We start from the raw sequence: 16,764 nt of genomic DNA on the forward strand, positions 1-16,764 counted from the left end.
TTTGGAAGCTGATTATGGGATGGATCCCATAGAGTTGAAAATAGAGTTGAACATGAATTCTAGATCGGTTTCTTAATAGCTGACTTGTCTCTGGCCTTAAATATGTCATTTTAAGTGTTCTGATTTACAATTGAAGTTAAAATGAAATAAAGTGTTCTAAATCTCTAAAATCTAGATATTTAGGGCTTATTAGTACAATGGTATAAGTTTATTAAGCAGAATATCACATGTATAGCTACACATGATTTGCTATTTAAACCAAACACTATTTTAAAATCTTATGTTAGTGATTTCACAGGCTAAAACTAAAACTTTTTTTAAAAAAATACTTTTCTTTTTTTACCCTGGAAGTCATTTTTCCTTGCAAGTGTGTTTGGCTTTGGTCCTTTCTTTCTTTGTCCATACACTGCTTGAGTCATAAAAGCTGGCAAAAGCAGAAGACAGAAGGCAACGTCTCTTCTCCTCATTATGGTAGATGGTAAAAATTCAACTGCCTGGTAACACCTTGAAATGGAAAATTCAGTTATAAATACTTCCATAAAAGGTAATATTTACCTTTTCTCTTTTTTTGAAAATAATTTTCCTCATTTCTTGATTATAGTTTCTCCTCCCTCTATTCCTCCCAGTCCTTCCCCATCTCCCTTCCCACCCAGATCCATCCCCTTTCTGTCTCTCATTAGAAAACAAGAAGGTGGGCTGAAGAGATGACTCAGAGCTTAAGGGCACTGACTGCTCTTCCAGAGGTCCTGAGTTAATTCTCATCAACCATATGGCATTTCATGACCATCTGTAATGGGATCTGATCCCTCTTCTGGTAGGTCTAAAAAGAGTGACAGTCTAAATAAACAAACAAGTCTTTAAAAAAAGAAAGGAAAGGAAAGGAAAGGAAAGGAAAGGAAAGGAAAGGAAAGGAAAAAAGAAAACAAACAGGTTGCTAAGAAATTGTAATGTGATGAAAAAAGAGACCAAGAGAAGGCACAAAAAACCGAGACTCATTTGTACACTCTAGACTCCCATAAAAACACCAGCTGGAAGTCATAATATATACACAAGTTACCTGTCAGGTGAGAGAGAGAGAGAGAATTAATTAATTAATTAAGCATAAATAAATAGTCTCAAGCCTGTAGAGTCAAAAGCTGTGATATGGGCCAACAACATGATAAGTTAAGGAACTTGACACCAATCATGGTGACCTGACTTTGATTCTCTAGGACCCACGTAGTGTAAGAAGAGAACTTCAGAAAACTATCCTCTGACCTTTACACAAACACACACACACACACACACACACATACACACATACACACCATGACTCACTCAAACACACATAGTAAGGAGAGAGGTAACTTCAGAAAGCGATCCTCTGAACTTCACACACACACACACACACACACACACACACACTGACTCACTCAAACACAAACAAGCACACATACACTCACTCACACACATTCACATTTCAAGTAAAACACTCACACTGAGAACTTAGAAACTTTTTAAAGTTTCTAAGCTAAGCAAGTCATGGCACCATGACCAAACATTTCTTAGTAAGCATTCACTTCTATTGAAGTCGTTGTATTTAAGCAGCACTACTTTCTTCCTATATTACAGAGAGCTTGGACTAGGGGATGCCATTGATCAATTTCTCAGTCCCACACTGTTCTGGGACTATGCTTCCATCCCAGTACCTGCTTTATCATTTCCAGATTTCTCAGAGTGAGTTCAGATGACTGCATGTTTGTTATATTCATTTTCATTATAACTGATGCTTAGCAAAGCCAGCTCTTCTTTGGGTCACACAGAACCACTATGTTTTCAGTCTTACTATGATGTGCACACAGCATCAGTGAATCAATCAAGTTAGAATAAAATTCTTCCTCAGCTTTCCATAGTTCCTTTCTCTTTTCTCTTTTCTCTTGCTTTGGAAAGTTTATCTTCATCAGGTTCCACAGTGGAACTGCATATCTAATGAATAAAAATTAATTTGACTACAAAACCCACTAGGTTTGCTTAAAAGCAACTTCCAAGCAAAATGGGAAAAGATCTGAAGTCAGAGGCCTACCCCTTTAACCCAACTATTTTTTTTCTATGTAAACAATGAAAACTCTAATTCTCTATTAAAATTCTCAGTCATCTGTATCAGTTCAATATGCCCAGCTGCACACACAGTGATGTTTAAATCCACAGAATTTCCTGACAAAGGGAGACTGCTATGTTGCTAGCTCAGGAGACCCAAGGGAACAGGAACAAAAGGTTTATTTAGAATTGACAATCTGCGTGTTTTCCGAGTGCTTGCCTCCTTCGGCTGCGTTAACTCCACAAGGTCTGGAAAAGGAATCACATTTCCCTCCTTTTGGCACCTTGCCTTCAGAAAATGTGAACTGGAAATTCACGACCATGATTTTCCCAGACTCTTCAATCGAGGGTGGGAATACACGCGACGGCAGTGATGGGTGATATGGGAGACTGACTGCTTTCAGACAGGCAGATGGATTAAACCCCCCCAAAAAAGCAAAACTGTTAGGTTGGAGATAACGCTACTGCTGGCTTCAGGCCACTGCTTCTTCCTCAAATAGCAGGCAGCAGGAAGCTTATTAACAGAACTTCACTTCGGTGTGAGCAAAGCACCTGTGCTGGCGCATGTGCTGAGAGCAATTGTCTAAATGTCAAGCAAGCTCTCGACCAGGTATACTAAGATCTGAAGACAGTGGGTAGTCAAAGCAAAAACAAAAACTAAACCCCACTAGAACTGGGCTAAGGAAATAGAACATAGAAATGGCACCTCTGTTTTAACCAAGGTGAACAGGAAAGAGCTGTTTCTTTAAATCTGAAGCTTAGTGAAAAGATAAAGTCGTGTAGACACACACAGCTGCTACTGCATTTTCAGAGGGAAAAACAAATCACTAATGTTATACAGGTGTTTTCTCTTTCTTGCACCCACACCAGGAGAAACATCTCAGGCATTCTGGACCTAAGAGACTCGGGGGAAGAAACTCGGGGGAGGATTTTGGAACTATTGGCTTCAAATAATGCTTTATCCTCCCTTAAAACAGAGAACTGAACATGTAGTTTTCTTGCCATAGAGGACTGAACTTAATCCTCATGTGTATAATAGTCACTGATGCCACTCAAGCATGACAATAACCATAATATCTCTGCGTTGTGGTTTCTTCTGAGGCTGTTGATTAGGCACCTGACACAAAGTTTGTTGCTTTCCTGTGGGGTCCGCAGGGAATCCTCTTGGCTTTATTTTTCTTTCTCTAGCTTTTCCATTCTCTTATCTCCCTGACCTCCTGACTCTGTTAGACACTGAGAGCTCACCCACTTCTAACCACTTTCAGAGGATCCTTTTGCTGAGTTCTTAATAGTTCTTAGCTTTTAGAAAGATGTACAAATAATTTAAAGAGATAGAGAGTACAGTTAGTCAAGTGACAGAAATAAAAACCTCTATGTCAATATGGCTATGGCTAAATTTTATTTAAAATGCAGCTCTTTTGACAAATGCTGTATTTTGAAATTTTACCTAAAACTTACTTCAAGTCAATTAACAGGGTCAATACATTCAAGAGACTATATTGTATAATTTTTCAGAAATAAAACAAATTTTAGTAGATTTTAATAATTTTACCTCAGTATTTGCATTTTCCTGGTTTCTACATGAAGACAAAATGATTGGGTACTTTTTATTTAAATTTCTAAATTAGTCAAATGCTAAAATAGCCTAAAATGAATCCTGAATTGTAGAAATCCATTTCAAATTTTTAAAAAGTTCCCCCAAAGATATTAACATTATTGTGCTACAGTTTAGTAGATTGTAAATTTAGAATAAAATTTGCAAAAGGAAAAATTAAATATCTTTAATATTTAGTCTTAAGTTTACATACTTAGCCAGTATTTGTGTTTGTCTAACAATTGGTTTTGAGTCACAGCAGAGGGCAAAGTTTTCAATAAGTTTTCTTCACATGACAAGATTATCAGTTGTTTATCCTTGCACAGTTCCTAGATGGAGTTTAGGGATTAAAACCAAGCAGTTCTGTCTTACCTTAGGAAGTCTGTCAGACAGGAAAGAGAACAGTGCAGCAGATGCCCACAGCCAGGACTATTGCTAAATAGAGTTAGCTATTTGATATTGTTCGGTACTCTGGGAAATAATTGTCTTTGCTTTTGATTTTCTTTTCAATCTCTTATTCTTGTTTACTAGAGTGGTCAGGCATTTGGCCAAGGTGCAAGATCTGGGTGGGATCAGTAAGCAACTTAAAGGAGCAGCGTCCCTTTAGAATAAGTCTGTGTTTGCCAGGCTACTGCTCCGAAAAAGAAAAAACGAAATAAAGAAGAAAGAAAGTGAGCAAATTTTTTACATTGTAAGTGTCGATCGACAATCTGCCTGTGTTTCTTACACTATATCCTTGGTTTGATTCCTGTCTTTCTCTTTGCTAGGGTTTGTTCTCTGAGACACCGGTTAGAATAGCAAGCACTCTGGAGTCATATAAATGACAGCAGACTCAGATTCAAAATCTTTTTAAGAAAATGAGCAGATTAATAATTCTGAAGTTGAATAATGAGCATGTAGCTATTAGTCATTCAACTCTTACTACTTCTGATTCTTGAAAAAAAATTTATAAAAGAAAGTTTAGGTAATATTTAGTCTTACTTGAGTTCTGGCTCTGCCCCTAACCTCTATGAGAGCCTTGCTCTCCTGTGTATGAACTAGGCAGGGCTTCATCTGTTATGATGTTTTCTAACTGTAACTGGGTGAAAACCTAAATAAGTTCTATAACTCTACTGCTTTTAGCTGATTTTAAAAATCACTAACTTTGGAGATGACAGACTCTCCTACTGACTGAAAGTGCTAGAGGTGTCACCACTGACTGGAGCCATCTAGCAGGTTACAACTGTTCTATGAGAAGTTGCACTTCACTATCTTTTCTAGTGACAGTTGTCTTTCCACCTCCCCAGGGGACCATTTTTTCCTGTTCTCGGATTAAAGATACCTTTTAGAATCTGATGGTGCACAACTTTGATCCCAGCACTTTTGAGGCAGAGACAGATGGATTTCTGAGGTTGAGGCCAACCTTGAATGTAAAAGTGTATACCACCATGCCCAGCCAGTACAAGACTTTTTAATAATTCTTACATTTAAAGAAGCCAGGCACACCAGAAGAAGGCTTCAGATCTCATTACAGATGGTTGTGAGCCACCATGTGGTTGCTGGGAATTGAACTCAGGACCTCTGGAAGAGCAGTCAGTGCCCTTAACTAACAAGCCAGAACAACAATATCAACCAACTAGACCGCCCGCCCCCCAGGGCTCCCAGAGACTAAACCAACAATGAAAAAGTACACAAGAAGGGACCCATGGCTCCAGCTGCATGTGTAGCAGAGAATGACCTTGTCTGGCATTGATCGAAAGAGAAGCCCTGGGTCTTGTGAAGGCTTGATGCCCCAGGGTAGGGGAATGATAGAGCTGTGGGAGGGAGTGGGTGGGTGGGGGGAGCACCCTCGTGGAAGCAGGGGGAGGGGTGGTAGAGTGGTGGGTTTTCAGAATTGAAAAGGGATAACATTTGAAACATAAATAAACAAAATAACAAAAAAGAAAGAAAGAAAGAAAGAAAGAAAGAAAGAAAGAAAGAAAGTCAGGATATCTAGTGACCTTGCCAGGATATAGCAGTTTGTACATTAGGAAAAGCAGACCACTTAAGTTTGTAACTGTCTTGGTATCCACCTATCTGGCATACCTCCCTAAAATTCCTATCTGAGCCTTTCACCTTCAGGTACTAAGCAAAATGGATTTTTGCTAGTGAGAGCCCCCATCTTTGGAATGCTGGGTTTCCTAATAGAACTTTTTCCTTGCCTAAATACTTGCCTTCAAGTCAATGGCCTTTTTAAGTAACTGGAAAAGAACTTGGATTTGTCATTATTTATAGTTTTATTTACAGTGGTTGATATTCTGAGATGTCTATCCCAGAAGGGGGTCTTCGCAGCTGGCCCTTTGTCTATTCTTATTTTCTAACTTATGCACTCAGTCTATGGTGAACGGATCTTACTGCTCTACAAATGACAGACACCTCTGTATAGGCTTCCTCTGAGATCCATAACAGCATGATTATTGAGGAAGGTGATATATATGTTGTTAAAATTATTTAAAATAGTTTTCTTACTAATTTCATTAATTATTCTATGTGGGTCTACATGTGATGGGGTTTGTGCGTGCCACAGTATATATTAAGAAGTCAGAAAATAACTTCATAGGATTGGTTCTCTCCTTCTATGTTTTCATGGCTTCTAGGGATAAAACCCAGGCTGTCGAGCTTATGCTACTTTCTAAGATTTTACCTCTGAGCCATATTTCAGATCCTAGAGTTACCATTTTTTTAGGATGGATGACATTTTAACAATATTAATGCAATAACAATATAACAATAACTCAAGATCAGCAAGCATGTGTCAAAGTACTGAGTGTTTCACATACATGTCACCATCTGCACTCCACGGGCATGAACGTCATGGAAGTGGAGAGTGATTGAGTATCTTTTATCCTCCTGATGTGCCTGTCTCCGAGGCTCACTGCTTCTATCTGCTAGCCTAGGTCTAGTCCTGGAGGCTTCTGGCCTGTGTGCCATCTTATCTAGGCCTAGAATGTTTTCATTCTCTGGGACTGACTGTTGAATGAGCTCGCCCTTTCTTGTTCTTTCTGAACTCTGGCTGGCTGGTTCATCTCAGCTCATCTGACTCAGAACTCCTCTCTAAGCTGACTGATTCAATCTGGCTTCTTTCAGTTCCTTCTGAATTGTCCTGCTTGGCCTCATACTAACTCTGGCAATCTGTTCTAATCTTCTGTCTCCTCATTCTCTGGCTTGCTCTGTCTTCACCTGTGTCTAGCTTGTTTTCTCTCTGTCTTTGAACAACTGTCCTTGTAAAACTTCCCCCTCTGGTTTCTACAATGCTCTCTCTTAAGTAGCTTCCCTTTTCTCTTGTTTCTTCTGAGAGTTGGTCATATCTTATCCTGTCAAGTCTTTCTCTGATTTGTTACTCTGTCTGCCACTTAGACTTCACTTTTCAACATGGGTTCTTCCTTCTACTAACTAACTTTGCCTTTATTATTTGGGATTAAAGATGTGTACTAAGGGTGTTTCTGTATTTCAGCCACAGGAATTAAAGATGTGGGCTAAGGCTGTGCTACACACGCAGAAACAGGTTTTTCAGTAAATCACACAGTCTCAGGGCTCACAATGGGATCAAATATCCTGCAACAGTAAAGTAGTGTTTAGCAGAGATTCTCAAGAGCCTTTATGGGTAGAGGTAAGAAAGTTCACATATTTATAAATGACAGCAAGAATAATTTTTGTGGTGACAGAATGACTGCATCATGACTATCAATGTCATTGCCACTCAGGATGCTGCCAACTGGGGGATGTTGAGTTAAGAACAGACTGCATGGCGCTACAGTATTGTTGTTGTTGTTGTTAATTTAGAATTGCATGTGACTCTACAATTATTTCTTGGTGAAAAAATAATTTAAGATGAACAGGAAATAAGGCTTTCAAAATTAAAAGTAAAAGGATGTTTGAAGAGGTGGCTGAGTGAGTACAGAGTGTGTGAATCTGAATTGCATCCCCAGAGTCTCTACAAAGGACATGTCTATACTATCAGTGCAGGACTGGTAGATACAGGAGGATTCCTAGGACACGTTAGCCAGGTAATCTAGCCAATCGGTGAGCTTCAGGTTTAGAGAGAGTCCTTACTTCAAAAACTAAAATAGAATGCAGTTGAGAAAGGCATACAACAGCGAGACTTGGCCTCCACGTGCATGGCTGCATGCACACACGTGTGAATGTGTACATACATGCACATGCAAGAAAAAATAAATAAAAGTCCAGGTTTTGCAGACACTGAGACCATAAAAAGTGTCATTTGGTAGCATTTCTACTGTCATCCTAAACTTAGAGAATGTTAGAACAGTGGGTGGGGAGAAGACTCAATAGATGAAAGTATTTGTTGCACAAGCAGGAAGACCTTCATGCAAATTCTCAGCACCCATGTATCAAAGTCAACCATGTAATCCCAACACATTGAGGAGCAGAGACAGAGGGTCACTGGGTCTTGTTGGCTTTCAAGCCAGCTCCAGGTTCAGTGAGAAACCCTGACTCAGAAGAGTGACAGAACAAGACATCTAACATCCTCTTCTGGACTTCACACTCATGTGATGGCTCATTCATACACTGTTCCCCTCTTTCATACACATATACACAATACATACATACATACAAACATACATACATACACAAGCAGTACTACACATATCATACATACATATATGTGCATACACCATAGACACATATACACATTCATATACCATATATATATATATATATATATATATCACATAATTAAAGATCCTCTGAGCCTCACTTCTAACAACTATCTTATCAAATGAAAGTTCCACGTGAATGTGAATGATTTCTTCATCACCCCCTCACAAAGTAGCTTTTCAAGAAATTCCCTGAGGTTTTCAAGTAACAGTGAAATCTATAGTCAAAACTAGATATTTGCTTTCTTTTCTTGGGAGCTTAGCCACACTTCTCACACTTACATGGCATACATGAGTTAAGGCATGGAACGTTACAATTCACAGGAAATTACAATGCTGTTGCCTTACAAACTCCAGAAAATTCATAAAACCATTTTTAAAAAGCTGGTCACAAATCAGCTGAAAGTTATATCCAAAGAATATGCCTTGGTCAAGAATAATGCATGGCATGGTGCTGTCCAAGTTCCTCTCAGTTTGACCCACCCACCACGCTGCTGATCCAGTGTCAAATAAACCAGAGGCTGTGACTGAAAAGGGAAAAGGCAGTGGTCTCCCTAAACATTTTAGAAAAACTATTAGAAGTTCCATGATAATTTTTTTCCCAGTAGAAAACTTGGTGTGGCCAAACTTCTAACAACTGCTCTAAAGGTCTGAAGCTTCCAGAACTCACTATGCTTCTTGGACCCAAGAATATGGCTTGGGCATTGTCTTGTGCCCTTCTGCAGTAAATTGGAGGAACATCAAGAAAGGATTGGTCCTATTCATCAGCAAAGAGAAAAATTTAAATCCTTCAACTTGGGAAATGGGGCATTGCCTAAGTCTGAAACAGTGGACAGCTTCATCACTAAATTCTGAATGACTTAACCTTTTTCCTTGCCCTCTACTTTCTCTTTTGTTATTGCTATTATTTTTTAAGAAACTTTCTTTTAAGAATAACTTAGATACGTAGCGATTTGACACAATTGTTTTCTTACATAATTACCCCCACTACTCCTTCCTTCATCTTCTGAAATTTGGTTCCCAGCTTGAGTAATTCCCACCACAATATTGTGACTACTAAAATGTCCCTTTTATGGTCCCATCTTCCATGTTGTTTCTTCCCTATCAAAACCAACTACTAGGAAAAATGTTATCTAGAAAAAATGGACAAATCTTCTTTATAATAAATACCAAAAAGAGGAATTTGGATAAATCTTAGGTTTGAAAGATCAGTTTTAACTTGATGGTTCCCTTCACTCAATGGACAGAACTCTTAACGTTTTCTTCCAACAGCACTCACTGAGAAGACCAGATCTGTTAATAACAAGGATTGGTTCCTGCTTTTAAAAAAATTACTAAACCGGGCAGTGGTAGCACATGCCTTTAATCCCAGCACTTGGGAGGCAGAGGCAGGCAGATTTCTGAGTTCAAGGCCAGCCTGGTCTACAGAGTGAGTTTCAGGACAGCCAGGGCTACACAGTGAAACCCTGCCTCAAAAAAGCAAAAACAAAAACAAAACAAAACAAAACAAAAAATACTAATTTTGTGCATATGAACATATATGAAATGAATGTGTGGGTGCTATGTCTGCTGTATTTTATAAGAAAGAGAGGGGGAGAGGGAGGGAGAGAGAGAGAGAGAAAGAAAAAGATATATTTGGTAGAGGTATGGTGAGGTGGAAGGGGGTTCCTCTGCAGGAACATGCAGAGACATCCCTCCCCCCTGAGGTACCAGCCATAGGACAGATACAGTATGGAGTAGAGTTTATTTAGGCCATGGGGAGGGGAGTTGAAGAGGGAGTAGAGACAGAAAGGAAGTGGGGGGGGGGAGTAGAGACAGGCAGGAGAGGAGAGGGAAGGGGAGGGGAGAGGAGAGGAAGGGAGAGGAAGGGAGGGTAAGTCAGGAGCACATGGAAAGAGAGGAGGGAGGGGAATGGGGAGCGAGGGGACCGAGAGGGAAGAGAGTAGGAGAGTAAAAGAATAAGAGAGTGAGCAAGCAGCCCCTTTTGTAGTGAGTCAGACATACCTGGCCATTGCCAGGTAACTGTGAGGCAGAGCCTAAGGAATGCTAACAGTGTCCATGTGTGTGGATGTAGGTGCATGCACACCACACTGCAGATGTAGATGGAAGGAGTAGCTTCCGTGCTTGTTTTCTCCTTCTATCACTGACGCTGGCTTTCCTGCAGTTTCTGGGGATCTGAACTCAGTACCTCACACTTGTCTTGCAAATTCTAGCCTCAGCCCTAAATCCTGCTTTTGATGGAGAAAATATATGCTGATTTTCAATCAGACTTTACTTTCCTGTATTAGTGTTGTTTGTATTATACATTGATGAATTCTTTAATTTCTCAGTACAGGGTATTTAAACTCTTCTTTTTCTATGGAGGGCAAATAACAGTATCAAACCTCAAAGTAGAATGTAAAGACAGACCACACTTAATTTTTTCCATTTCAAGGTTGGTAAAATAGGGAATAATGTTAACGGCCACAGAAGGAGTTAAGCCAAAATCAGAGAGAAAATAAATCTCAGGTCTTTATGCAGGCACCAGCTATCTCTCCCTCTTCCTAAATACCTCTGAGGCTTATACACTCGTACACTGCCCAGGCTCAGGGCAGAGCAAGAGAAGGCATAGTCCGCGTAGTGAGAAATTTACATTTGGAAAATAAGAGTTTCACTTTCGGGCAAGTGGCTTAGGAAAAGCCATCATGGATAAATTCCAGCATGTTATGCTTGACCATCAACACGCCATCTTAGAACTTTCTATTGGTGGAAATTTTTCTCCCCTAGGATTGGGCAGTTTTAACCTACTAGCTGGAGCTTTGATAGTGAGTACATTATTGACAGTCCATGTTACTGATACCTGACCAAAATACAGCCAGCAATAAAGTCAGGGCTCAGCCCTGAAATGATATAGTAAATTCAAGAAACTAGTCAGTGTGTTTAAAGTTCAAAAGAAGATTTTTAAAAGATTTTTAAAACTTGAAAAACGTTAAAATTCCTGGACAATAACATTTTAAGAACACTATGTAGCTTATTGTCCCCCAACTGTGTCTCATGCTGTGTCAGTTCATAACACATATTGTTTTATATAGTTGTTTCCCAAATTAAGGTCATAGAGTCATTTTTAAGTCATTATCAAATGTAATTCTTCCAATATAGTAGCTTTCTTCTTCCAGTTTTTTTTTTTCTTTTTGGTTTTTCGAGACAGGGTTTCTCTGTGTAGCCCTGGCTGTCCTGGCATTCACTTTGTAGACCAGGCTGGCCTTGAACTCAGAAATCCGCCTGCCTTTGCCTCCCGAGTGCTGGGATTAAAGGTGTGAGCCACCATGCCCAGCTTCCAGTTTTTTTTTTTTTAATTAGGTATTTTCTTCATTTACATTTCCAATGCTACCCCAAAAGTCCCCCAAACCCTCCCCTCCCCTCCCCTCCCACTCTCCCCCCCCTCCCCACTCCCACTTCTTGGCCCTGTACTGAGGCATATAAAGTTTGCAAGACCAATGGGCCTCTCTTTCCACTGATGGACTACTAGGTCATCTTCTGATACATATGCAGCTCCGGGGCGGGGGGGGGGGGGGGGGCCACCTATAGGGTTACAGACCCCTTTAGCTCCTTGGGTACTTTCTCTAGCTCCTCCATTGGGGGCCATCCAATAGCTGACTGTGAGCATCCACTTCTGTGTTTGCTAGGCCCCCGGCATAGCCTCGCAAGAGACAGCTATATCAGGGTCCTTTCAGCAAAATCTTGCTAGTGTGTGCAATCTTCTTCCAGTTTTTTAAATACTACATGATGGAGAAATTAGTTGTCAGTAAGCTTTAGCTTACAGTAAAATGAATTTGAGGAAAATTATTATTTTACTATTGGGGTTTTGGAAGCTTTTAATAATATTAAACTGTGCCGGGCGTGGTGGTGCATGCCTTTAATGCCAGCACTCAGGAGGCAGAGGCAAGCAGATTTCTGAGTTCAAGGCCAGCCTGGTCTACAAAGTGAGTTCCAGGACAGCCAGGGCTATACAGAGAAACCCTGTCTTGAAAAAAACCCCAAAAATAAAAATAAAAAATAAAAATAAAAATAAAATAATAATATTAAATTGCATACTAAAGTTAGTTGCTATAATAGTTACTCATGGTTGTATTAAGAACTGTACATTCTGAAACTATACACATGCAACTTTGTTTACTATAATTGGTTTTTATTTATTATTCAGAACCGTACATTCTGAATCTATATATATGCAACTTTGTCCACTATAAGGGTTTTTATTTAAAATTACATATTACATGTTTTGTTAATTGCTCAAAATCAGAAATACCAAATATTAGCACAAATTAGCCAGGACCAATTGTGTCACTTAGTCTTATTGTTTGAAAAAGATATTTGGGCACCACCTTGTGGAACTTTGTAGAAAGTGTCAGAGTCTGGTGTCAACATACTTAAATTGTTCACTGCCTGTGGTGGTGAATGAGTGGAATATAAATCAGTGTCTACAAATTTTCATTTATTTTGTGTACTTGCTGTTTTGCCTGCATGTATGTCTGTGTGAAGGTATTAGATTCCCAGGGACTGGAGTTACAGACAGTAGTGAGCTGCCATGTCGGGGTGCAAATTGAATCTTGGTCTTCTGGAAGCCATCTCTCTAGCCCCCACAAATTTTAGTAGAAGAACAAAGAGATGAATCAAAACGATGCCCAGACTTACTTTTCTATATGAATAGAGAAGCTGGCTAATGAAACATCTGATGAAATTCAAAATTTATGTAAATTAACTTGTTTCTTCCTATGTGAGGCACAGATAGAAAAAATTAAAAAATTAACAAAGTTGATGTAATCTAGTGCAAGAAATAAGCAAGTAAAAAGGCAATGGAAAGGGACTCTAGAGATGACTCAGAAGTTCAGAACAAACCTCAGTTCCATTCCCAGTACCCACAAGTCAGCTCACAACTGCTTGCAACTCCAGTTCCAGGGGAGAGGACACTGCCTTCTAGTCTTCATAGCACAAGGTACCCACATGGTGCACAGACGTATATTTCAAGTAAAACACCCAAAAACATAAAATAATATTATTACTTTAAGGGGAAATGACAAATTTTATGAAAAATGTTTATATAGAGAGACATATTTTATGCTATGTATATATTTTGGGGATACAGTGTGATAATTCAATACATATATGAATATATAGTGACTTGTAATTGGTATCTCATGCCCTTAAATTTTACCACTTAAATTCAAACATTATTTTGAAAAGCAACAAAATTTGAATTATGAAATACTGAAATGTCTAGAGGGAAAGATTTCCACCTATCAAAACTGAAATTGGTTTATATCTCTTACTTTGTATAAAACAAATCAGTTCATAAGCCACCAACAGAAGCATGCATGGGCCGGTTTGTGGCCCTGGCTACGTATGCAGTAGAGGAAGGACTGCCTTATCTGGCCTCTGTGGGAGGGGTAGGATGTGCTCGGTCCTGTGGAGGCTTGATGTCCCAGAGATAGGGCATGCTTGAGTGGTGAAGTGGAAGTGGGTGGGGGGAGCACTCTCTTAGAGGGGGAATGGGGTGGGAGGCTCATGGAGAGGGTACTAGGAAGGGGGACAATATTTGAAATGTGAATAAATAAAATAATTTTTTAAAAATCAGTTCAAAATGTATTCAAGGCTTAACTTAAATATGAAACTCCTAGAAGAAAACACACAACATGCCCTTCAAGAAAATAGTGCAAGCCGGGCGTTGGTGGCGCACGCCTTTAATCCCAGCACTCGGGAGGCAGAGGCAGGCGGATTTCTGAGTTCGAGGCCAGCCTGGTCTACAGAGTGAGTTCCAGGACAGCCAGGGCTACACAGAGAAACCCTGTCTCGAAAAACCAAAAAAAAAAAAAAAAAGAAAAGAAAATAGTGCAGTCAAGATTGTTTTTAGATAGAATACCAATAACCCAAAAAGTATTAACAGATGGGACTACAAAACAAAAAGTTTCTGTACAGCAAAGGAAACAGTCAACAGACTTGACAGACAGATCACAGCATGGGAGGAAATCTTTCCCAGCTACACCTCAGAGGTGGTGCTAATTACAAGAATTTACAAAGAATTGCAGAAATTAAATACCAAGGCAATGAAACCACCAATCAGCAAATGGGCAAATTAACCTAACAGACAGCTTTTAAAAAGAAATACGCATGGCCAACAATTATTTTAAACAGTGTTTAATATTGCTAGCCATCAGAGAAATGTAAATTAATATACTTTGAGGTACCACCTCATCCATGTCAGAGTGACTACCAGCAAATCTGACAACAAATGTTGGAGAGGATGTGGAGAGAAAGGAACTACTACTCACTGTTGGTGGGGGTGCAAAGTAGTACCATCATTGTGAAATTTTATTTGGAGATTTCTCAAAACAACTGAATATAGAACTGCAATATGATGTAGCTACTTCACTCCTGGACATATATCCAAAGAACTCTATGCCCTACCATAGAGATATTTGCACCCCAGGTTTATTGCTGCTAACTAGCATACCTGTCAATGGGATCATATGCAAGATACCACACAATCTGCCATCGGTTGGATATATATATATATATATATATATATATATATATATATATATATATGATATATATATATGGCTCCCTACATTTTTGGATATATATACATATACTTTTTTGGATATATATATACATATACTTTTTTGGATATATATATATATATATACATATATATATGGCTCCCTACTTTCTGACCAACATTCAAATTTCTGGTTCTTAGCTCAAAAAGTTTCTTCACAAAGAATCTTTGCTCTTACAGTTTCTTTTTGCACAGGATGCTTAGATGCTCAGCATGAAGATATTGTCATAGAAAGCTCTCTATTCGTATTTCTTGTCTTCAAGAGGATATCCCTGTCTACACACACACACACTCACTCACAATTAATTTTTTATCATATTTTTATATGATAAGCTGATATGCTTTTGTTTCTTTCTTTTGTTCTACTGGAACATGAATTCAGGGAGCAAGAATTCTATCAGTCTTGTTCAATAATTGGCAAACCTTTACAGTCAAAGAACACATAACTATTTAATGTTTGACAGTTCACAGAGTATTTGTTACAAGTATCAAAACCTACTTTTATAGCACAAAGGCAGCCTCAGACAAATATGTAAGCAAATGGGCACAGTGGTGTTCCAGTAAAAGTCTCTTTAAAATAGACAGCAATTAATAATTGCTCATATTTTCTTAACTGTAGATAGTTTACACATGCTCCAAAGTCTCTCACTCTTCACACGTTGTCCAGAATAGCAGATAATTTCTAGAAATGTTATAAAATGTTATGATATATTTGTAGAGTCTATAATTGAAATTCTGAGGACTATTGTTAGGGACACCCAATCCACTCACTAGATGCCTCCAAATACACTGAAATCCAAGTTAAGGGCATAGTTTAGATTTCAGACTCCAGCTGAGGCAGTTAACTTCTTAAGTTGATTGCTTGCCCCTTATCTTCCTTCCCTGTAACTCTTCTACAATCTATCCTGGATACCAAGTGCATTTAACAAAAGCACAACTTTAATTGAATGACTTTCTGTGCTTTGAAGATAATATGTTCTTTCACCATTAGTGACAAAAGTCCATTTCAAACTAGGATATGCAAAAGCCAGGCCACAGTATTTGTTAAAGTTCACATTTTGACTGGTAATGACAAAGATGTCATTGAGGTTCTGCCTGTCTAAATACAACATGGATTCTGCTGCAGGACAAATACACTGGAAAAGCGAATCTGAGCCTTAACCAATCTAGTTAGCACATTCTTTGCATTTCTCAGCTCTGCCTTGTTTCTTTAAATTCAAACATGTTTCCTGTAACTGGGAGGCACAACTGGCAGCTCCGGATGCACATCAACTCAGTACCAGGGCAAGAAGAAAGAGGGGGGGGGGAAGGAAAGAGAGAGAGGGGGGAAGGAGAGAGAGAGAGAGAGAGAGAGAGAGAGAGAGAGAGAAGAAAGGAAGGAAGGAAAGAAAGAAAGAAGAAAGGAAGGAAAGAAAGAGAGAAAAGAAAAAGAAAGAAGGGAAGGAAGGAGAGAGAGAGAGAGAGAGAGAGAGAGAGAGAGAGAGAGAGAGAAGGAGATCAGAAACCACCTTCTTTGTGATCTGTAGCACAAGAGCCCCAGGATCATGTACGCATTACTAATCCAATACTATGCAGATGAATGGTATATTCTGACCTGTTGTGTCTGGAGACACTGCTTTCCTGGAGTCTTCCATCATCAACTCTTCTGCATAGAACTTGAGCCTTGAAGGCAGGGGTTTGATGAAGACATCCTATTTGGAACTGAGTGCTCCAAAGTCTCTCACTCTCTGCACATTGTCCAGTTGAGGCTGTCTGTGTTAATTCCCATCTACTTCAACAAGTTTCTCTGAAGAGGGAGGGTGGAGTCATGCCAAACGTTATCATGTAGAAAAAATGTTGGCAAGCTTCCCTGTACAGGG

General features: G+C 39.2%; 1 protein-coding gene across 1 annotated transcript in view; it reads right to left on the reverse strand.

Annotated features, from left to right (window-relative positions):
• Col28a1 (collagen type XXVIII alpha 1 chain) overlaps positions 1–16,560 on the reverse strand; it is a 183,133-nt gene extending 166,573 nt beyond the window's left edge. The window contains exons 1-2 of the mRNA XM_021165439.2: positions 16,500–16,560; positions 344–504 (exon numbers count right to left, since the gene is read on the reverse strand). Coding sequence (XP_021021098.1) covers positions 344–467 — 124 coding nt within the window. The 5' untranslated portion in view covers positions 468–504; positions 16,500–16,560. The remainder of the gene's footprint in view (positions 1–343; positions 505–16,499) is intronic.
• Between the last annotated feature and the right edge of the window lie 204 nt (positions 16,561–16,764).

Source organism: Mus caroli, chromosome 6, assembly GCF_900094665.2.
Source record: "Mus caroli chromosome 6, CAROLI_EIJ_v1.1, whole genome shotgun sequence".
NCBI classification, from domain to species: domain Eukaryota; kingdom Metazoa; phylum Chordata; class Mammalia; order Rodentia; family Muridae; genus Mus; species Mus caroli.